This window comes from Cydia pomonella, chromosome 21 (genome assembly GCF_033807575.1).
Source record: "Cydia pomonella isolate Wapato2018A chromosome 21, ilCydPomo1, whole genome shotgun sequence".
NCBI lineage: Eukaryota > Metazoa > Arthropoda > Insecta > Lepidoptera > Tortricidae > Cydia > Cydia pomonella.
Window position 1 is genome coordinate 6,065,420 of NC_084723.1, and position 24,777 is coordinate 6,090,196.

At 34.5% G+C, this 24,777-nt stretch overlaps 2 protein-coding genes across 2 annotated transcripts in view; both read left to right on the plus strand.

The window, feature by feature from the left end:
- Positions 1-662: 662 nt before the first annotated feature.
- LOC133529695 (beta-alanyl-bioamine nonribosomal peptide synthetase ebony) overlaps positions 663-24,777 on the plus strand; it is a 50,758-nt gene continuing 26,643 nt past the window's right edge. Inside the window, exon 1 of the mRNA XM_061867473.1 lies at positions 663-821. The gene's annotated coding sequence lies outside the window, so the exon portion shown is untranslated. The remainder of the gene's footprint in view (positions 822-24,777) is intronic.
- LOC133529727 (uncharacterized protein K02A2.6-like) lies at positions 18,663-23,010 on the plus strand. Its single transcript, XM_061867526.1, has 2 exons — positions 18,663-19,713; positions 20,142-23,010. Exon 2 carries the CDS (start codon positions 20,223-20,225, stop codon positions 22,851-22,853), a length of 2,631 nt encoding a protein of 876 aa, XP_061723510.1. The 5' UTR covers positions 18,663-19,713; positions 20,142-20,222; the 3' UTR covers positions 22,854-23,010.

Genomic DNA, 24,777 nt, shown 5'->3' on the forward strand with positions numbered 1-24,777 from the left:
TATTTACACGTTCATGATATATTTAGTTAAAATATTAGTTTTAGTTACCCTTACACCGTGTACCTGGTATGTATGAGTATGTATACACTTTATTGTACATAGAAATAAAAACACGAGAAAACAGTTATAGAGAGTAAATTAAATACAACAAAGGCGAATTTATCCCTATATGGGATCTGTTCCAGTTAACCTTAATGAAAACAAATATAATGCAAATCATTTAAAAACTTGGGGACTTAAAAAGGATATATAAATATAATTGAGCTTTATATATCCTATTTAAGTCCCCAATCCGCATTGGGCTAGCGTGGGGACTATAGCCCGAGGCCTCTCGATCATGAGAGGAGGCCTGTGCCCAGCAGTGGGACGTATATAGGCTGAATTATTATGATTATTATTATCCTTTTTAGTCCCCGTTATTTTTATTTCAATTATGTTTTGCGTGTCGTTGTTATTTGATGTATGTGAAAGACTTCAAGGTTTATTTCCACAAATTAAAAAATCCTTTTGAGGAATTTGCAGCGACTCTTTTACCTAACAAAGTCTAATAAGAATACAATTTTATTTTTTCATTATTTTGTACCTATATATTTTTTAGCACAAATTGAAGTTCAATGCTTGTTAAGTGACTAGTCGAATGCTATATAAATTGCTACCGGCCGAGGGCACTGGCAGTTTGCGCAACGCCGCCTTTGCATAGACTACAACAAAAAAAGTTTCGGACTGTCACGGAGTGCGCGGGAAAAATTTAAAAGCGTGAAGTGTGTTCGAAAATTAAACGTGTGTGCGTTTTGATTTTGGTGGTTGCCGAGAAGATATTTGTAAGTACAAATAAATATATATAATAATTAAGGGTAATAGGTATCTCCTGTTTTTATGGAAGTACTTGTTTTTGTAATATACCAACAATATTTGCGATTACCGACTGTTTATATTCTGGTACTGAAAACGGCGGCAATAATTGTAGGCGCGAAGGGTTCAATTCCTATAGAAAATTTGAATTTCGCGCTTTTTTCTACTGACAAGTTGGGTGTGTTTCAGTATAATTTCCGTATTTAAAAGTTGAAAAAAAAGTACAATAACTTTCAAGAAATCTAAATAATGACATAAATGACACTGTTCGCGTATCGTATTTTTAAGCCAACCTGTACATATAATGAAAGTACATATAACTACACAAATTAATTAATAAATTAACCATCATTTCCAGGTAATAAAATAAGTTCATTACAAAGTTTCATGTATATATAGCCCAGTCAAATACTATAAAGGCGCGAAATTCCAAAAATATAGGATAGGATAATAAAGAACCTTTCAACTTTTTGAATTTGCCGCATTACCGGGCTATCACTACCACGGTTTACCAGACTATTTATCTCATTATTGTTTTACTTAATTAAGACTGAATATAAATTTCTATTTGCATCCAAACACACAGGATAAAAAAATCCAAATCTCGCAGCCTATTTTAAATTTACGAGTAAATAAATGTATGCCTTCTCGACCCTTCGCGTGCCCCTCGCATAAGAATTTGATAGATCGCAAAAACATTATTATTTAAGTATTGACATTTGACCTTATTTTAAAGTAGAGTGATACACCAAGGACGTTTACTTTTTAAAGTTTATAAGTTCAATAACTTCATCATCAACTGTATGATTATGTAATAATTGGATTAAATAATGACATTGCTCAGGAGATTCCTAATTTATTCATCACAAGGCAACTTTTTTTTAAATACAATTATATAAAAAATTATAAGCACCTACCTAATAGTATTTTATGCAACAGTTGTATAAGAAGGGTCAAAAAAGGCGAGTGGCGTGAGTTACAATGTGAGCCGGAGCCGAAGGCGTAGGCGAACATTGTAAAGGAATACGCCACGAGAATTTTTTGACCTACTTATACAACGTTGCATACAATCAGCGACACCTCCTCGTAACTCATGAGGCCCTGGTACTTGCTACTTGCTAAATTAATTTTTTGGACAGTTTTTTCTCAATTTTGGCCACCGTAGCCTACGGAGATTAACAAGCAACGCTAAGCGGTCTTCGTAGTGCGTGATTCTGACTTATGAAGTAATTATTTTTACTATGCAACCAAATGAATATTTTGTAAGTTGGCAGCAATGCACTTAGTTTAAAACTGTATTCGTTTTGGTTTTGTTAAGTTGGTAGCCATTAATCACAGTAACGTTATAGCTTATAAAAGCACAAGAGCTTTTATGAGGAATAGACAATATAGACTTTTCTTGAAATCTTTTATGTATGTTCTTATATTCGTGTTAATGAATGCATAAATGACAGATAACAGTAGAGGAGTAGGAAAATAGTATAATAACCGATTTGCATGACGACCAAAGTGATCCCATTAATGTTACGTGAACAAAGTTTTGTACGGTACGGAACACTAAAAAATAAACTAACCTATGAAAACCCAATCACAAAAAGAACTAAATTTCTCCCTTTAGTGGGCATTGCCCGTAAAAGTTCAATTACCATCGGTGTCCTACATCGGAGCAAATCTGAAGACGATTTGATTGTCAAAGCGTGTTCGAAGAATTAGAGTAAATGCTTACATACTTTTGAGCATCCTAGATGATATGAAATTTTGGGATGCAAAAACTTAAAAGAAAAACGTAATGGTCAATTTAGTTTTCAAATTATGTTGAAATTGCTGCGTCTAGTCGCGTTTGCAGTTTAGATTTTTAAACTAAATTTTAGCTTATTATCTACAATAATATCTTTACTCTATGTCTACAAATAGGTATTTTCAGTATAAATCTAAAGTAAAAAAAAAACATAATTAGTTACTCAAAATTTGTGCGCCTACATGTAACTATATTTTCTGACAATCATCTCATTAGCACTATCATTAGTATTTTTTGAATAATTATATAGTCGAGTAAGCTACCGTAAGTACCGTAACCTACTCCTATTATGAATAGTTTGACAGTTGTCACAAAGGGGTTCCCCAACATCACAAATTCCGTATATAATGCATGAGTCAGCACAAACAGTAGTGCAATAGTCAACCGCGAGAAAAAACGGACAGGAAAAACTTGACAGTTAAGTTTGATTAAGTGAGTGGACATTCTCCCAGATATATTTACGTCACAATACATGTGCGTTGTTTTCGGATAAATTTAAGCCGTTGCTGGTGTATTTGTCCCAGTCGTATTTACCTACGTCACATGTACGTCGGTTTAGGATCAATTTAAATCGTTTGTTGCTATACTTGAAGTTTTTTCACAAGTACGTAGGAAAACAAAAAGTTAAAGATTTTCCATAAATAGTATGTATGTTTGTAGTTAAGCATCAAAACAATATGCGGAGGTTATTCACGGTTTTAATACGACTTGGCTTACAATTAGTTTAAGCTTATAAACTTTTATTTAACTCGCAAATACTTGAATTTAATGTTCGTTTGTTAGGTGAGGTAAGCTGAATAAGAAGCACCCGATTACAGATTTAACTGAGAACTGAAATCTACAGCTCTTATTGAAATTTACCCTTATTTATATTATATATATCTATAAAAATAGTTCGTTATGTAGGTACGATGTGCAAATTTGAACCGCTAAACATGTAACGTTTAATACGTATAAATAATCTATAATTAGCATATAATATTTTGTTTGATTCTATAATTGCTAATACCTATATATTTGCATATAACACTACGATAAGTATATTAGTTACGCTATAAAAAAAATCTGCAATTATAACTTATGTCCAATTCGTCATACAAACGTCCGTGAAATGACTGAACTAATTATCCCGTGATTTTAACAAATATGTTATTGCGAATGAAACGAAACGAATTTATTTCGCTACCATCAGGCGATTTTTTTGCTAGTTTGCCTCCTACGTGTGTGTTTTTCGATATAGGTAATTTTCGTTTAAATATAAATAAAACTCTCTCTGGGGCGAGACAGGCAATCAAATATAGCTCAGCGGTTTGTGATGTCAGCAAAAAGTACCAAAAACATATTAGTCACGCACGCATCTTAAAATACAACTTTGTCCTTATAGGTACATATTAAGTTTAAATTTCAACCAGAGCTAAAAGCTTCACACGGCTTAATACGTATGTCGTCGTCATAACAAGGAAAATACGTCAAATTGGATACTCGTATTTATTATTTTAATGAAGAATTATGGATGGGTTTCTCTTCCGCCTTTGACATTTACGTGGTAAATACGTGATTCAGTGATGAGTATGGGTTTATTGAGGTAATGTCGTGCTTGGGGATACAAACAAATATCAACTGGCGTTCAATAGACTTTGACGAACCCCCATGCAACTAGTCGGCAGTTTCATTTTTATTCTTCACTTCAGCTGACTTGTATGTTTCGATAAGTAATCAAGCAAATTAAAAAAAGCGGCCAAGTGCGAGTCGGCCTCGCCCATGAAGGGTTCCGTACCATTTATGACGTATTAAAAAAAACTACTTACTAGATCTGGTTCAAACCAATTTTCGGTGGAAGTTTGCATGGTAATGTATATCATATTTTTTTTTGATTTTTCATTCTGTTATTTTAGAAGTTACAGGGGGGACACACTTTTTTTCACTTTGGAAGTGTCTCTCGCGCAAACTATTCAGTTTAGAAAAAAATGATATTAGAAACCTAAATATCATTTTTGAAGACCTATCCGCAGATACCCCACACGTATGGGTTTGATGAAAAAAAGTTTTTATTTTTTATTTTTTGACGTATTAAAAAAAAAAAACTACTTACTAGATCTCGTTCAAACCAATTTTCGGTGGAAGTTTGCATGGCAATGTATATCATATATTTTTTTTAGATTTTTTCATTCTGTTATTTTAGAAGTTACGGGGGGGGGGGGGGGCACACATTTTTCCACTTTGGAAGTGTCTCTCGCGCAAACTATTCAGTTTAGAAAAAAAATGATATTACAAACCTCAATATCATTTTTAAAGACCTATCCATAGACACCCCACACGTATGGGTTTGGTGAAAAAAGATTTTTTGAGTTTCAGTTCTAAGTATGGGGAACCCCCAATTTTTTTTGATTTTTTTCTATTTTTGTGTAAACATCTTAATGCGGTTCATAGAATACATCTACTTACCAAGTTTGAACAGTATAGCTCTTATAGTTTCGGAAAAAAGTGGCTGTGACATAATCGGACAGACAGACGGACATGACGAATCTATAAGGGTTCCGTTTTTTGCCATTTGGCTACGGAACCCTAAAAACATAATTTAGCTCGTAAAAATATATATTGCATTACATTAACTACAGTTTAACACTGTACCAAGTTTCCAATAGAATTATTATAAAAAAAACCTGGACGAAATCATTCGTATGCAAAAACGTATGTATTGCAGCTGGGTGTACCTATCTGTATGGGCAAGGGAAACAAAGCCTCATGTCATACAATTAATTCTAAGTCATACAATAAAGCTAAAATAAATTAGTTAAGTAGTTATGCTAAGTATGTTAGCCGGTCAGTGCATCCGAAGATGCGCTCCCCACGGACCGGTTGGGACCGACAACCCAGCAAGGCCGATTATTTTTAACTTTACCTATATGTTGCAACTAGAATCTAGATACACTAGATTGTGATATAGACATCTAGTGCAATCGATGTAAAGTCAAAGATTAGCGCTTGAAAAGATGTCAGATAAATTAGTAAATCTAATTCAGAGGGTTTCTCATAAAACATACTACAATAAATAGAAACTTTGTTAGAAAAATATTGAATTTTAATTCATTCTTTGCTATATAATTAGGGATCAATAGTTCGACAATCGTGACGAGAAAGTGAAATGGGTCGATAGATTTGTATGGAACGTCAATTGGTAAAAATGTAAAAAGTACTTTCACGACACGATTTTGATCTTTACATAAAAATTGCTTCATACTTTAAAGTTACTCGTAGATGTAGATGGCCCTTTCTAATGGTTTCTCTAACAATTCGAATAATTTTGTATGGTTATTCGTTTGGGATATATAAAAAAAAAACATATATGTTCGCGCTGTGCAAAGGGTTTACGCAGAGACACAGAGCAAAGAGATTCTATGCATTTGAGGCTTTGTTGCTGTGATATAGAGTCGAAAATCATATATCTTTAGCACTTCCACTGTAGGTACTAGACTATTCAACATCCTTTGATTGATGTCTATTGCTCCTAACAGCGCAATAAACAAATTAAACTACAACTCACCTTAAGATAATGGTAGAAAGATTCATATTGGGATGATGACTAACATAGACCCTTGTCCAGTAGAACGGAAATGTGTACTATATCAGAAGATTTGTAGTAGGTACTATGGGCTTGTTAAGGAAATAATTTAGCTATGGCAAATTGAGATGATATTGGTCTAGTAATCGTGTGTATTGTATCTTTTAATTTAACCCACACCTCTTTTGACGCAACTATTAGAAGTTTAACATGTACATAGTTGTATATATCTGTATTTGTGTGTATTACTGTGAGCTGTGACACCATCAGCTTCGGTATGAGGGCTGTTGTTCTTAAATCGAAAATCTTCTCTGACGAGATGGTTCTTGATTATCTTTGGTAGAAATGTATCGAGAATTGTTTTTATATATATCGATATTACAAGAACATACAATTGCGCAGCGAGTTTTGCATGTAGGTTTTACTCGTATTTTGGTCAAAAATCAGTACCCCTAGTGTAAATAAATTCGATTTCGAAACGTGACGTACGCGTTTGCGTTTAGTCTCATTTTGTATTGGATTTAGAAAGAGCGCGCCAAGCGGGACGTTTTGGAAACTCAAAATCCTATACAAAATGAGACTTAACGCAAACGCGTTCGTCACGTTATGATGTCGATCAAAGTTACACTAGGGGTACAGATGTGTTAACTTTTAACTAGCTACTTATCTTATACCCCAAAAATTTATAAGAAAATTGTAACAAGATCGCTCCGGTTTGCAAAATATTTCCAAACAGGAAAAGATTTAGCTGATCTAATAAACTGATAAATAAATCTTACCTTTGCCGCCCAAACTTCCGATAGCTAACTGGACTAAGGACAAGTGAAAGAAAATGTAATGTAAGTAATAAACCTGGTAGGTGTGATTAAACTCTAATTGCTAGTGGTATAAATGGCAAGCACATAATAAAATAGGTGCAAAACGACAATATGTTTACTGGTAAAGGCTTTTGTTTAGGTACTACGCTTATACAGATTACCTGCTCCGCAAAAAATGTATCGGTATACTCATGAGTGATGTTTATACACACGTAATTTCACCGCGTATATTTGTATTTATGTGCATTAAATCTTATATATTTCGTGTCATCTATGATGACGCGCAGATTTGTCAAATCTAACCTTTAACTCATGCAATGGCAGAGTCGACGAGTATAAATAAATTTTTGGCAGTAACTTGTACTTGAGGGATTTAATAATCTACCTCCAGACTTATAATTTGGTCGTCGCCTTGGGTGTGACGGTGCAGCGTCGGAAGTGAGCGGCGCAAGGTTTTCGGCGCTTTTAGGTCGCTAGTTATATCGCAAGTGCACTGCGGGCTGCGGGCTCGGGAGAGCGCAGGGCCAAGGGGCCTACCGCGAAAATCGAAATTCACAAATTGTGGGGATCTTTCTCTTTTACTCTCTCTAAGACGTAATTAGAGTGACAGAGAAAAATGCCCACAATTGACGAACTTCGATTTTCGCGGTTATAGTCCAATTCGGTAGCAGATGTTACGAGTATGTATCTAGTTAGGTACTACTAGATTGATACAAGAATCTAGTAGTTTTTACTGCGTCTAAAGCAACTTCATAGGAATTTGTTGAGTTTAAATTTGAAGATTTTTATTTTACTAGAAAGTAGATCGATCGAATTCCATATGGATCAATGGGATGAGATGTTTTGCAGGTTCATGATGATATGGCAATAGAGGGTTCGTGGTGGTAGGAATAAATGGCTTACGAATAATATTATCGTTCTAACTGCCATTTAATTGATACTGTTGGAGAGGTAAAAAGAAAATTTAAAAACAGGTAAATGATTGGAAAAACGAAGGAACAAATTTGTTTGTATTCAATTTTTTTACGGTAAGTATTACTTAAAAATTCTGCTTACACTACAAAGTACTAGAAATGATTAATTGTTGATGTAAGTATTTTGTTTTTAATGAATTACATCTTGAAAATTAGCCTGGCTTGATTCGTGATTTATTTTATGCAATATTGGAAACTGCAATTTAGCAATCTATTAATAGTAAGCTAAATGTCATCTACATCTCATCCGTAGAATTAAAAACATGCATCATAATTACGATAATTATAATGTAATTAAAACCGAGGTATGTCTGGGTTAAACTTAAGTTTACAACATTACTTGAAAACCAGAGTAGTCTAAGTCACGCAAGTCAAGTTTTAACCCTTAGGGGGTCAAATAAAATACTGAATCCATTTAGATGAAAATTGGTATAGGGATAGTTAGGAGCCCGGAGGGAAGGGAACATTGCGTTGTTGTTAGTGTAAGAAAGGTTTAGTTTTGTTAATTCCAACATTTTTTTCGATTAGCTTCATTATTCCACACAGAGGAAGACGCAGGCAGGAGGTAATATTACCTACATAAAGACAAATAACTATTTTAACTGACGATTCTTACTATGAATAGGGAATATTACTCAAAACTCTGCGTAGGGGGCGCCATTAGCACAAACTGTTTGTTTGTCAGACACAGTATATATAAGTTACTCCATGGTTTACAGTTTGTGCTAATGCTGTCTCTGGCGGCAGAAAATTGCAGTATTACTGTAGTGTGTATGTGCTATACCTTACCCTCACACTTGACATAACCTACTTATATAATCTCGTACATATATTGTTCTAGACACAATAAATCTATACTCAAGGCTAAGTAGTTCCTTTAACGCCCCACATCACATGGAATTTGATTGTTACACATTGATGTTCCTGGCGCAGCGCGCCGCCAGTGCGGCACAAGGAGTACTTAATCTTGAGCATAGATTTATTGTGTCTAGAATAACAAGTACGAGATTATATATGTAGTATAGGTTATGTCACGTGTGAGGGTAAGGTATAGCACATACACACTAGATTACTTACTATCGTACTGTTCGTAGCATTACCAAGTTATTGGAATTAAATACAAATTCGCAGAGTATATACTATTTTATTATGTAGCAAATTTGAAACGTAACTTGTATCCATGGTTGCACGTCGCACATATTAAATAGTTCCGTGATAGATTGACATAAGTGCCTACAAATATAAACTCAGACAGGCCGAACTACATACATACAATGTATGATGCAATCCACTTATATTCTGTCGTATCAGGATGGATAAAAATGAATTCATAAAAAAATTGTCTTCATTTTTTTACACAAATAATATTTACATGTATAATAAAACATGTGCCGAATGTGAAAAAATGCTATGCTAAACTTCATTCAAACCATTTTATTGATATTATTATTCTAAGTTATTATTCACAAAATCACATCTGGTAATGAAATTCTTATAAAATGAACAAAAGCAAAGCATTTGCTAAGATTATTTGTTACTTCGGTTAATATGGGAGTTTTTAGAAAATAGTGACCCAATTAGCGTGAGTTGTTAAGAAAAGTTAATCACTGTCAGTTTTGTAACGATAATTAAGCATTAAATTTCAATGAAAGCTTTTTTTTGGTGTTTATTTCATAAACTATAAGCGATATTAATTGCTTGATTTTCATCACAAAACAGACTCGCAAGAGCTAGACCCTCATACGGAGGAACTCGTTCCATTTTAATATGAGTTGAACAAAGGGCCCGTCATGAGGCAATATTTTGTGCGTAGCATACCTACACATTGAATAAGTTTATAAAATAACCTTGACCTAGTTCCTATCAATACATTAGTACCCCTAGTGTAAATTTATTCGACAGCGAAACGTGACGTACGCGTTTGCGTTAACTCTCATTTTGTATGGGATTTTGAGTTTCCAAAACGTCCCGCTTGGCGCGCTGTTTCTAAATCCCATACAAAATGAGACGCAAAGGCGTACGTCACGTTTCGCTATCGAATAAATGTACACTAGGGGTACTGAAACAGTATTCGAATTAAAATGTTATCACATTTTTATGTGAAAAATTTTAACATGGCCGTATCACAGAAAAACTTGACACTTTTCTTCACCGTCAAATTGGTCATAGTGTCGTCATGTCACAAACTGTCACTGCAACAAGTCGAAGTTGTCCCTAGCACGCGCTATGATATGACCATAATCCGTCTATTTTGACCGTTGTCACGCACCACTGCGCACGAGTCGAATTCAAGATAATTAAACCGCCAGGCAATCCCTTTTGACTCACATCGTTTGTAAATTACAATATTTACAGTTACATTTTGTACGCATTTATTCTGCGTAGTGCGTGGGACTGAACATATTATAATTATATGTGTATAAGGCAAATTGTTTAAAGCTCTTATGTATTTTCAAGCTACTTTTAAATCGATACTTAATTGGCCTAATATTTAATGTCCTTTTTAAAGGTCTTAAGGCCGCCGTTAGCCTATTGATACTTTAGATGAAAGTGTAGGATTCGCGCAAATCACCTTTTCATATAAACGTCGTTTCATGTAAACGTATTCAAAATATTTTTACACAATTTGATGTATTTCAATCATAGCTATGACGGTCGACCCGTTTGATTTTTTTCGATTTTCACTTTGTTATAAGAGTTAGGAGCTTTTGAAAAAATGTATGAAATCTATTTTTCTCTCCTAACCCTCAAAATAATTAAAAAATCGAAAAAAAAAAACAAACGGTCCTGACCGATAGTTATGATTAAAATACATCAAATTGTGTAGAAAATATTTTGGTGTCAATATCCAGGGAGGAAAATGAGGACTACGTTTGTATGGAGATTCCATCGTCCCCTTTCCTCTTAAAAATCGAAGCATTACGTCTATTAATAATAAAAAAAGGCAAAACATTCTAGCAAAAAAAAAAACAATTATAGTAAATCAAGTCACAGTAAATGAACTTTTAATTATGTATATGTATCTATTTATATGTATCGAACTGTTACATTCATGTTAATCGCAAATTAAATTGCTTTCAATTTACATTTTTATTAAGTTTCTAGATTATATCAGATAAGTCAGTTTGTACAAAATGGTTTCTATTTTTATTGATACTGATTACATATACGAAATGATTAAAGTATATTTTATTAAACTATATCCCCTCTATTAAGAGGGAAGGCTTTGCGATCCTAGCGAAACAACGGTACTTTTTCTATGAAATTCCATTTCAGGAGAAAAAGTTTTCCACTAATTAAATCTTAACAAATCACTTTGATTTTGATGTCGATCGCTTCAGCATAATATATTCTTGGTTTATAAGTTTCATTTAAAAAAATCAAATAAAATAAAGTTTTTATTTGTTTTGCAAATTAAAAAAAAAGGAGAACCTATAAAATACAAAAAAATCACGGAGAATGGAAAATATTTAGGTTTAAAGAACTTTATTTCTCAAAGAATAGTTATCGTTGCAAAAAAAAAATACGATGATATTAGAGCTAAAATAGAACTATTTTGTCATGTCCAGAAGCACGTTATTTTAAAATGGGAGTGTAAACTACGTTTGTATGGGAGCGGCTTAAATAGCAATATTTAAGCCTTATTGCAAAGATATAAGGTCGACAGATAGCCAACTAGACTAGCAGTTGCTGTTCTTCACGGCTACCACGAGTTGGCGTTTGATATTTTCCTTAGCGACTGCGTCAACTCGATAGCATTCCCTCTATATCGCACCTATACATTAATGCGAGCGAGATTGACTACGATTAAGTTTACGCAGTCGCTAACGTAATCTTCAAGTGTCAACTCGTGGTACGGGTACTTGTTAAGTTGGCCGAGACAACAAGCTCATTAAAATAGCTTAAAATTTGACAGAAGTTAATTACCGGAAATAAAAATCAGATCAAAAGTTGCTAAGAACTAAACGAAAGTTGATAGCCTTCTTGTAGGACGTAGGACCTTTATATATTATTGTTGAAAAAATTCCATTGGATTTTGTAACGCGTAAACATTTGACCTCACGTGGCCGATTTTACATAGCCATTTTAAATTTACGGCCCGATTCGAAGAATGATAACGTTTAAGATCTTGGAAAGATCTTTAAAAGATCGATAACTAAAGGACATGTCAACATTGACGTTTATTTCGATTCCGCTGTGATCCGAATAAAATCTATCTACGATATTTCTAACGTCAAAGTGACATTGATTGTCCGAATCGAGCTGCTTCTGTCAATTATACGACATATAAACAATATCTAAATGAGAACTTATCTAAACCAGAATTTATCGTTCTCGTATATCATTCTTCGAATCGGGCCGTCAGTCAAAGCGGATACCGTGAGTAAGAGGAAGTAGATTACCGGGATTAACGCTAGGATGAAAGAGATAACATTTCTATTAAATAATATCAGATAATACTGAATAATTCTATTCGATTGGGCATTTGGGCCACTGGCAAAGTGAGTTAATAGAGAATATTACGCGAAACTCTGCGTAGGGGGCGCCACTACCACAATCCATCACAATTTGAGGGTCTACCGCGAAACAAGAAAATCAAAATTTCGTTATCTAACCTCTCTATATATTACTCTTGCTTATTCGAGCGATGAAGAAGCATATAACTAAATTTCGATTTTTGCGTTTCCCGGTAGGCCCTTCGTACACAAACAGCCTTGATGCATCAATGCCATAGTATCTATGAAAACTTGTCAAAAAAAAGTTTAAGGCGTAGTATATATAAGTTACTCTATGGTTAACGAAAGGTGCTAGTGCTTCACTCTGGCGGCAGAACATTGCAGTAATAGTCCCAACTATTGAATGTCATCTTATTGGATCCATAATCATGCACAAAAATTACATGTTTATTAATACACATATTCAAACATTTACCCTATAAAATGTGCACCTAAATCTAACCTAATCACAAATTTGTATACTTAATATATATTGTCAAAAAATAAACAGTAAGTAATAGTAGGTACTAGGCTTTGGTACGTGGGAGTTTTCAGAATATAGTGAACTATCACGCTTGCATCAATCATTCACTCAACACCACTTACTTTTACTTTTAACTTTTTAACTTTTTTGTATGTTACAAGTGGACGTAACATACAAAATTGCATCCGTAATTAAATAACTGCCAGTTCATCTCTTCTCTTCTTCCTTAGTATTTTCAAGATCACACCAGTTCGTTTGTACAGTCGGAGTAAAATAGATTATGACAGCCAAAGTGCCCAAATGTGTGGCTACAGTATGTAGTACACACCTTTGTTGCCATAGAAATAAGGACGTGTTTTGATTGGCCACTTAGACCGTCACTATTTGACTCTGATTGTAGGTCGAACTAATTAAACTGCCTCGTTCCTGCTACATCAAATAACACGAAAAAGAACAAAAGTTTAATTTAACATAGATTCATTAAAGGTCTTGAACTTACTTAGCCTCGTCACGACCTCCATTCGGTTTTGCATGCAATATGAAATCAACGTATACATAACATTTGACACACCTTAAGATTATAGAGATAGAGTTCGGTTTTGAACGATATAATGTTGTTACGCGTACGTTACGCGTGTAATATTAAGCATTTATTGAGTCATACCTAATCATAACAATGCATGTGTAGCTATGGTGTTTTTAATGAATTTTAATGGGTAAAGTAGTTCTTAGAGGCCGTATTTAATTTTATCATGACGGTCATCGGTCGAAAGTATATTATTAACGCACTGATCATATATAAGTAAGTATACATATTATGCGAATACAATTATTTTATTAGACTAGCCTCCACCCAGGAATTTGCCCGCGTTTTAGTCATCAAAAATATTCAACCCCTTTTTCACTCCTTTACCCACGACCACTACCACGACCTAACTTTAAGTAGATTTCAGTATGAAATTAGGTCAGTTTCTACTGAATATTCCGTAGAAAAATGTGTGTACCAAAATATCTGACATAATCTCATTTGTGGATAAGAAAAAGTATTGATTTCTTACTGATTCGTTTTGCAATGTGACAAAGTTATTCATCGGATCATCAACTACAATCACCGAGGTTTGATATTACAGCTTAATCAGTTCATTTCTCCAAGACAAGCTAAGGGCCACTTGCACCATCCCACTAACCCGGGGTTGACCAGTTAAACCTGGAGTTACCATGGTTACCAGTAGAATTTGACACTGAGTTCATGGTTTAACCGGTTAACCCCGGGTTAGTGGGATGGTGCAAGTGGCGCTAACATGTATATTTGATCGTCTTCCGTGTCCCAACTCAGCACGACACATGTTCACGCCTATACCCTTATTGACACCAACTACCCAGTCATAACTCTTATTGCCGTCACATACGGTCCACCAATGATCAGTGTTGTTGTTGTACGCACAATTGTCCCAGCTTCCGCATTTCCACCGGGAAATGATAAAGCTACCGATAAAGGGTTTTCTTCGCATACGACATATGCCCTGATATGGGAATTAACTGTGTGCCTAATGACCCCGATAGGCGTTCTTTAATAATCTAATTTCTTGCCTTGGTTTGCCTCGAGACGAGATCATGCTGAGTGGTGACAATTTTTAGCTTACTCGTGTAATATTTTTGATAGTTATTGTAAATTTTTTAGGCGTTGATTATATAAATTATTCGTTTATCTCAAGCATTCCTGTCACCCGTAAATTCGTAATATAAAGTGCTAAATTCAAAAACAGTAAAACAAATCAGAATAAAGATACCTTTTGTTTAAGGAACCACTGGGCTTATTTTGGATATTAAGATTGGCAGAAACTGATTTACTACAATCCGGTTTTCAAATAGGTTTTATAAATTATTGGTCAGTTATAATCTAATTTGTCATAATAAAATGGAGAGAGTAAATCATAAAAATATATACCTACTTAAAAATTATGGATTAAAATTCTTAGGTTTACTATATCGCAATCACGATTAATTAAAAATACTTGGACTGCAATTAGTTACGTTTGTCAACATATAAATAAACTTGATCGTTTTACGATTACCTACACAATATTAGCCGTGAAGCCCGTGAATGAGTTTCGCAATTTAAGTTCTCCTTGGGATTCGCATAAACCCCAATCGTGATAACTAACAGGCCAATTCGAACTTTCGAACGTACACCGAAATCAGAATGATATTTGAATCATGTTATTTAGTTATCGTGTAGAGTGTATACTGTGTTTTACAAAAATCTTTTTTCTAAGTAGCGATTAATGCCATTCTCAAATTTTCCCACTTTGTTTTTTCTCGTTAGCATCCTTACCCGATATCATTTGTAACCATTCGCATATTTTCCCAGTTTATTTATTTTCCAGCAGATTATTTTTCCATTACATTTTTTAACCATTCGCATTTTTCTCACTTTATTTATTTTCCAGCAGATTATTTTTCCATTAGGTTTTTTAACCATTCGCATAATTTCCCATTATATTAATTTTTTATAGCATGTTCTTCCGCGAACGTCACGTTTCGAAATCGAATAAATTTACACTAGGGGCTCTGGTGCTGTTAACATACCTGATAATGTAGGACGTAGTTTTTCTTAAAAAATATTATAAAAGAATTGGAAAACTCATACCATATGAAACTATTTCACATGAAAGTGAAAGAATATTTTAAAAATAGGCCTTATTATCATATCGGCGAATATTTTGCTAATTTATTAAATTAACTTGACATTTTTTCATTAATATTTTAATTGTATACTTACTGTATTTTTTCTGTTTTTATTTTTATGTTTTGTGTATTTATTGTTGTGATTTATTACCTATAAGTGAAGTGAAAGCTGTATTTGCATGCAAATAAATTTAATATTTTGATCGATTGATTGATTAAAAGCGAGAGCTTTTTTTTTTGGAAGTTAATAAACGCAAATTCAATATCTATAAAACAATATTAATCAGGTTTTCTATTACAAATGAATATATTTTAAAGTTTGACAAAAGTGTAATTCAATAGCGTTTCACATGTAACTATATCGTATTAAATGTGACCACGAAAGGCCCATAGTGATTATTTACACTCAATTGCCTCCGATTAGTGAGATTATCTAATACAAATTACACATGTCACCACACATTGAATGTTAAATAAGTCTTGTAAATTTATTGACAAACCGCTTAAGGAAGCCGTTTAGATTTGTGGTTTAATTGTGACATATATATTACGTATCAATTAGAATATGAATTAGAGAATAAATTGAGATTGAATTTTGCTCGGAAAACATATTAAAACTCAAAAATGCGCGTTTTCCCAGAGATAACACCTAGCTAGATTTATTTTTCGCCCCCGAAAACAAATTAGCAAATTTCATCGAAATCGTTAGAGCCGTTTTCGAGATCCCCGAAATATATAATATATATTATGTAAGAATTGCTCGTTTAAAAGTATAAGATGTACGAGTAGGTGATCCATTGCGCGTGATAGAAGGAGGCGGAGGCTGGCTCAAAAGGTGAACTCCACTATCATCTTGACACATTAATCATTGACATTTTATGTTTGTTTTAATTAATGTTTTATTTTACCAGTGATTTTATTATGCAATTATAATCAATTAATTTGAATAATAGCTTAATTGAAAATCTATTTATATTCTGATATGTAAAATTAAATATATAATGCTTATCAACTAAATAAGCTAAGCGCCATGATTTCTGAATGTTCTTCTCGCTGTGGATAAATTTCCTGATTTCTATGTTTACCTAAATCGTAAGGGCATTACCCGGTTACCTGCGTGACATTGAACTTTACTCACTCCCTTATTTGTGTTTCCCTCTCATTTTCCGTTTACTATTTTCGTAATCATTATGTATTAATTTACCTAAAGTGTCGTACTTATTCATCGTCATCTAAACTCCTGTACGTAGGTTCCTATTAGAAGTTTTGGTTTCGGCATAGCAATATTTTTTCGGCCAAAGGTTCGGTTTCGGCATAAAGCTAGAGATTGGCCGAAGGGTGTCGTGTTTCAGAGGTTTCGGGGCAAGCTGCCGAATCCGACACAATAGCAGCCGATTCAACGGAGCCACGCCATTTTGTCGCGCAAATAGTGTTTAGTTTTGATTTTATAAAATGCATGTGTATGTCAGTCTATAAGGTATTTGTAATATGGATCTTGTTGCCTGAATCATTTTTTTTTTTAATAAATAAATAAACCTTCCGAAATTTTAGCCGCACCGAAACTGTATTTTCGATGTCCGGCCAAGGTTTCGGCCGAAACTAGAGTAAAACCAAACTTTCGGTTTCGGTTTCGAAAAACAAAATCGCTTTGGATCGGAAAATAGTTCCTACCTTCACCTTTTTATGTGTTAGATAAATATATACAAGATCAAGGGACCAATTTATTTAAATATTCGTACATTAATGCATAATAACGATATAACAATTTATCTTAGAAATTCGTTGACATCAGGCCTGATTGATGATGTTTACTTGTTTTCTGAATATTTCTGATTGCCACAGCCGCAAGAATACCAGGAAAAAATATTTTAGCTCTTCATTAATAAGTAATTACCTACATGTGTTGATATGTTTAAAATCAGAAGTTAAGAATGCTAAGATCACATTAATATATTTTAATTTACTAATTTCATTCGGTGCAACGGTGTTGTCCTAAATAATGGTAGGTAGGTACTTATTTAGTTAGGTAATATTTTACTTATACCTAACCCAAAAATTATTTTTTTTACGGTTCCGTACCTCGAAAAGAAAAAACGGAACCCTTATAGGATCACTTTGTTGTCCGTGCGTCCGTCCGTCTGTCAGTCAAGACCCTTTTTATCAGGAACGCGTGGAGGTACGAGTATCAAGCTGGAATTTATATCAAATACTCAGGTCTACTGTGCCTTGGAGGTGTGAAAAAATAAAACTTCTAAGCCAACGCAATCAAAAGATAAAGCCGTTTATGTCGTAAATTCCGCAAATTTTCGACACTCGCAAGGAAATCAAAACCTACAGGGTACTTCCCGTGAACTCAGAATCTTGAAATTTGGTACGAAGCAACGTCTTATAGCACAGATAAAGGAAAAATTGCGAAAACCCTAAATTTTTAGTTACATCACTAAATAATAATACATACCTACAGGTTTGTACGGAACCCTCGGTGTGCGAGTCCGACTCGCACTTGGCCGGTTTCTTTTTTAATAAATATATACGTTGAATATATTATATGCTTATTTCATTCAACCAGGGGACTCCAAAGAACGGTATTTAAATGACATCATAATCAAGTCTAAGTATACTTAGGTACTTGTTTGTTTTATATTCTCTTTACAAGCGAAAACCAAAGTCTAGACAGCTCAGCTACACAGGTTGTAAAACCTAGATTAATAGTGCATTAAATCACCGACTAAATAAGTAATTTTAGTCGATACTTCAACGTTTGCGCTAGGCACAATTAGGCACCGGCACGTAGCGAGCGCGAAGGTCTATTGCGAAACGCGTGCCGCCGGGCATTAACGTGCATTTAGAGAAACATTTACTGTGGTCAGAAAAATATGTTCAATTGTATTTTAGCTATTTTAGTTTATTTTTCTGCTAGTGAAGTGAATTAGACTAAATAACTCGATAAATATGAATTTTATTCTCGACTTATATAGGTCCTCGCTGTTACGTTATGGTTTGAGTTTATGGTTGGTTTGGACATTGGGTGACAGTTCAATAAAAGATGGCTTCAAATAATGTCTTTTAATTATATTGTACTTGAAATAGTGAAAGAAACAACAAACATGGTGTCAGAAGTATAAAATAATAGATGTGAAACACGAAAATGGGTGAATCAAGTAAAATTTCATCAAACCCGGCAATTCTGCCGGCATTACAATACCCCCAATACTCGCATGGACATGCCCATATGCGGCCATTAGAATATAGTGCTTCAATGGAAGAAGATTGGAAACTATGGGTCCAAAAATTTAAGATATTTCTTCTTGCAGAGAACCTAGATACCGTTTCTGATGAACGTAAAATTGCACTGTTACTTCACAACATGGGGGACAAGGGCGTTGAGATTTATAATTCATTTAATTTAGAGGAAAAACAAAATTTTGATGATGTCTTAAAAAAAATTCAACGCTTATTTTATTCCAAAAGTTAACATCACAATGCAACGTCACAAGTTTTTTACAAGGGCGCAAGGACCTACAGAATCCTTTGACGATTTCCTTACAGACCTTCACAATAAGAGTATGACATGCAATTTCAGTGATAAGAGAGAAGAACTCGTCAGAGATGTTATTGTAATAGGTTTAGCCAATTCCGCAATGAAAGAGAGGCTTCTGCGCACGGAGGATCTTACTCTCCAGAAAACCGTCTCCATGTGCAGAGCAGCGGAATTATCGCAAAAACAGGTCACCGAACTAACAAATGAGATAGCTTCAACCTCGGTGCTCAACGTTACCACTGCGCCTGTGCATAACGTTAACAATGTCAATACTTCAAAAACAAGAAGAGTCAACACAAGAAAATGCTATCGCTGCGGCAACAACTGGGATCGTGCGCATCAATGCCCAGCTATAGGTTGCAAGTGCCAGAAGTGTGGTATTCCAAATCATTTTGCGAAAGTGTGCAGAAACAAACAGGTTGCAACCATAACAGAGAAACAGGACGAAGACGACAGCGAGGAGACTTTCTTCATTGGCTGTATCAACAGTGAGTGTGAATGTGAGTGGATTGAGACTTTAATTATAAATAATAAATATATAAATACCAAACTAGACACTGGTGCTCAAGTAAACTGCATGTCCTTAGCTACTTATAAGTCACTCAACCTTGATGAAAAATTTATAGTTAATAAACGCATTAAGTTAGTGACACTACATGATAAATGCATACCTGTCAAAGGTGTGTGCACCATTAAATCTTACCTCAAGAATGGAAAGTATGACAACATCGAATTTGTCATTGTCAGTACAGATTGTATGACTATCCTAGGCCTAAGATCTTGCATGAAATTAAAATTAGTTACTAGAAACATGGTTGATTCTATAAATGTTTCAAATAATACTGACACAAATAAAATCATGGCAGAGTTTACTAATTTATTTAATGGTATTGGCTGTTTTAAAAAACCCTATAAAATTGTATTACAGGAAAATGCAATTCCCAGAGCCGATCCACCTCGTCGGGTCCCTATAGCACTAAGACAAAGCCTTAAGGAAGAGTTGGACAATATGGTAAGACAGCAAATAATCACTAAAAATGAGGATCCGATGGAGTGGGTCAACTCTACCGTTGTGACTAAAAAGAAGAACAATAAAATTCGCATATGTATTGATCCTCGATACTTGAATAAGTTCATTATAAGAAAACACAAGCAATTGCCAACAGTTGATGACATACTAGATAAGTTATCAGGCTCTAAATATTTCTCTAAACTTGATTGTAGCAGTGGGTTTTGGACAGTACAGCTTGACTCAGAAAGTTCAAAGTTATGTACATTCTCTACTCCATTTGGTAATTATTCCTATAAACGATTGCCATTTGGACTTTCCGTGTCAACAGAAGCATTTCAGGAACGCATGGAGGAAACATTTAGTGATATTGATAATGTACAATTTTATGTTGATGATTTAATAATTTATGCTAGCACTGTGGAAGAGCATAATAAAGTGTTATTAAATGTACTGAAAAGAGCTCAAGAATGTAATGTCAAATTCAATAGGGAGAAGTCCCAAGTTCTGCGTAAAGAAATTTCATTTCTAGGTATGATTGTAAGTGACCAAGGGGTTAAACCTGATCCAATAAAAGTTTTGGCTATTTCTGAATTAAAATGCATTCGTGACAAGAAAGAACTTGAACGATTTTTGGGAATGACAAATTACCTGTCAAAATTTATCAACAATTACTCGACTATTACAAGCCCGTTGCGCGAGCTTCTTAAAAAAGACATATTATTTAAATGGCATCCTTGTCATGAAAATGCTTTTAATAAACTTAAGGAGGCATTAACAAACGCTCCCACACTTAAATTATTTAATAGCAATAAAGATATAGTCGTATCGGTAGATTGCAGCTCGGAAGGGGTAGGCGCCTGCCTTTTACAAGACAGACAGCCTGTTGCATATGCTTCTAAGGCACTAACTGAATGTCAAAAAGGTTATGCCCAGGTTGAACGCGAGATGTTTGCTATTGTGTTTGGATGCATTAAGTTCCATAAGTACATTTTAGGAAAACATGTCCTGGTTGAAAGTGATCATTCGGCATTAGAAATCTTATTTAAAAAACCCTTATCTCTAGTTCCTGTCAGACTACAAAGAATGATGCTTAAGATACAAGGATATGACATTACTGTTAAGTATGTGCCTGGAAAACAAATGTATATATCAGATTTTCTCAGTCGCTCTTTCATAGTTGATAAAAATGATGAAACAAAGCAATTTGATGAAGAGTTTAGCAAAGAAATTGTTTGTCATGTTGAGGTCATGATAGATTCGTTGCCCATTTCAAATGAAAAACGACAACTCATTGCCATGAAAACTAATGAGGATGCCACACTGTCTTGCGTAAAAGGCTATATTCATAATGGTTGGCCAAATTCTAAAAACAAACTAAATGATTTAGTAAAATCCTTTTGGAATTTTCGCAATGAATTGTCTCTAGTCGACGAAATAATTTTAAGAAATAATCTAATTGTGATACCAGTAGCATTACAGAAAATGATGTTAAAAATTATTCATGAGGGTCACTTAGGATTAAATACATGTCTTAGAAGAGCTAAAAATGTTATTTTTTGGCCTGGATTGACAAGTCAAATTAAAGAACTTTGCAACAACTGTCAAATATGTGCCTTGTTTAGAAAAAATAATACTAAAGAACCAATTCATTTTCATGACGTACCTAAACTACCTTGGTTAAAGTTAGGCACTGATCTTTTTGAATTTAATAAACAATATTATCTGGTTGTTGTAGATTATTATAGTAAATTTTTTGAAGTGGTTCGAATAAATGACTTGTCTTCAAGGACCATTATCAATCATATTAAGTCTATGATAGCTAGACATGGATGCCCTTTAGAGATTGTAAGTGACAATGGTCCACAATATTCCTGTAAAGAGTTTAAAGAATTTGCAGACACATATGGATTCAAGCATATTACTTCGTCTCCTGACTACCCAAAGTCAAACGGGTTAGCGGAGTCTTCTGTCAGAATTGTCAAATCTCTACTAAAAAAGTGTAAAGAGGATAACACAGATCCTTATATAGCTTTATTAAATTTTAGAAATAGCCCAAAGGAAAATAGCCCTTCTCCAGCTAATCTTCTGTTCAATCGGAACCTTAATGATCGTTGTCCTGTGTCTACAAATTATTTAAAGCCTAAAATATATACTAGAAACTTTTACTTAGATAAAGAATTGCAAGATAAGGTAGGATACCACTACAATAAAACAGCTAGACCACTAAAAGAATTAAAGATAGGCCAGTCAATTATGTTCAAGAAAAAGATATCAGATGATCGCTGGCAAAAAGGAATTGTTGTAAATAAGACTAATTTCCCTCGTTCCTTCATTGTAGAGGACGAACAAGGTCGCCGTTACAGGAGGAACAGACAACATTTACGTAGCATAAATAACTATCAATCAACTAATTCTAATGTTAACCCTAACTCTTATGTTATAAATTATGACAGTGATGATTGCGAGTGTGATTCTTCTTATAAAGTAGAAGAAACTGATGATCGGGAGATCATTGATACAAGTCAAAGCAATAATGGAATCAATGATACTCCGGCACCAAATCTTGACCTGTATAAGACTAGGTCTGGACGTATAGTCAAACCTCCGTCGAGGCTAATTGAATCTTAGTTATAATATCTTTGTTATAATTTTATTAAGGAGAGGAATGTTACGTTATGGTTTGAGTTTATGGTTGGTTTGGACATTGGGTGACAGTTCAATAAAAGATGGCTTCAAATAATGTCTTTTAATTATATTGTACTTGAAATAGTGAAAGAAACAACAAACACTCGCCACACCGGACTAACAAATTGTCTCGCACAAAATCTGTTTTATGAACTTTTAGTTATCTTATCTTTCGCTCTTAAGAGGAAAAAGGACGATCGATTCTCCATACAAACTTAGTCTCCATTTTTGTCTCTGGATATTGATATTATGGAAAATATTTTTATATAATTTGATTTATATGAACCATACCATAGCTATGCCCCTAAGTTTGACTTTTTTCGATTTATTGATGATTGTAAAAAAATAAGAGTGAAAAACATATTTCATACAAAATTTTAACTGCTCCTAACTCACACGTCAAACCTAGGGGGATAGCTGTGGTTAATATACAACAAATTGTGTCAAAATATTTTCAATAATATGAATATCCACCAGAGAGAAAAATGGGGACTAAATTTATACGAAAAGAATACTTCGCAGGGGTCCTCCACTTTCGTCTTAAGAGTCCGCAACAAGCTTGGTTCTTACCTGCAACAATATTTTACACAACGAAGGCCGCATAAATATCTGACACGAACTTATTTGTAGAGCCATAAGAGCGTGTCACACATTTTTGCGGCCTTCGAAGAGTAACACATTATTTCAAGTGATCCACGAGTTGACCAACCTGCAGCAACTACAACCCCACCGAAAGGCCCAAAGGTGTCTCGGCCCCAAGACGGGAATGGTGCAAGCTTAATAGACTTCACACAGGGTGATTTCATGTTTAGGTGTTGATGGCAAAACACTCCGGAATACGATTGCGGAGCGCCTAATATACAATCTATCATATTATTAACGAGTGCCCGAACCGAATCTACCCTGGTGACCAGAGGGTCACGTCCAGAGGGACTTAATAGCGTTTAGTGAGAACGCAGCCCAATGGATAAAGAACCTAGATATAAATCTGTAAAAATAAACACTGTAGAACGACTCATATTCATAATACCACACGAATAAATATATAAATAACCAAGAGTTGACACTTGACATTTACTTTAGCGACTGCGTAAACTCGACCGCAGTCCATCTCGCTCGCACTGATGCATTAGTGCGATACAGTGGGAATGCGATCGAGCTCACGCAGTCGCTAACTTAACTGTCAAATGTATAGTTCTGTCAACAAGAATAAGTATAGTCATATCACATTAGAATGTTTCACCGAGCCATACGAACGTCGCGTCAAGTGATAATAAAGTTGTAACTGTCAATTTGCATTTAGAGATTGTTATCGTTATTGTTATGCAAGTGGAGCGGTTTGCGAATTGCGTGTGAGCGGTGAATGACCTAGCGGCGGGACAGGGGAAACTGTGGAGTCGACTTATTTTTTTGAGACAATCAGGTATTTTGCCACACATTGAGGGGCTAGCCAACCTGACAATCCTTTGCGCTACGAGAACCAAACGATTTCTGTTTTTCTATCGCACTAATATGTAAGAGTGATAGAGTGACAGACAGGTACGATCACGGACTTTAATTGTTGAACCATTTAGGGTTTACTTTACAAGTTTACACTGGAGATGTCATATATATGTTAACGGCACCAATCATGGAACATTTAAGAGAAAATTTGAAGTGTTTTTAATATTTCACCGACACCTGTAAAATTTCTACCGCTTTACGATTTAAAAGTTGAATGTCCAATTCGTCCTTTATGTTTTCTATAATGAAAGCTACTGCAATTGGTTTCAATATTGTTAACCAATTAAAACTGTGGGTTTTTGCTCCAGTCATGGCATGTATGGCGCCATTCATTTTCAAAATAACGAATATCAATGAAAAATTA

Excerpts from the sequence above, each read along its gene's own strand:
- LOC133529727 (XM_061867526.1), top strand. The coding sequence starts at position 20,223 with ATGGTAAGACAGCAAATAATCACTAAAAATGAGGATCCGATGGAGTGG.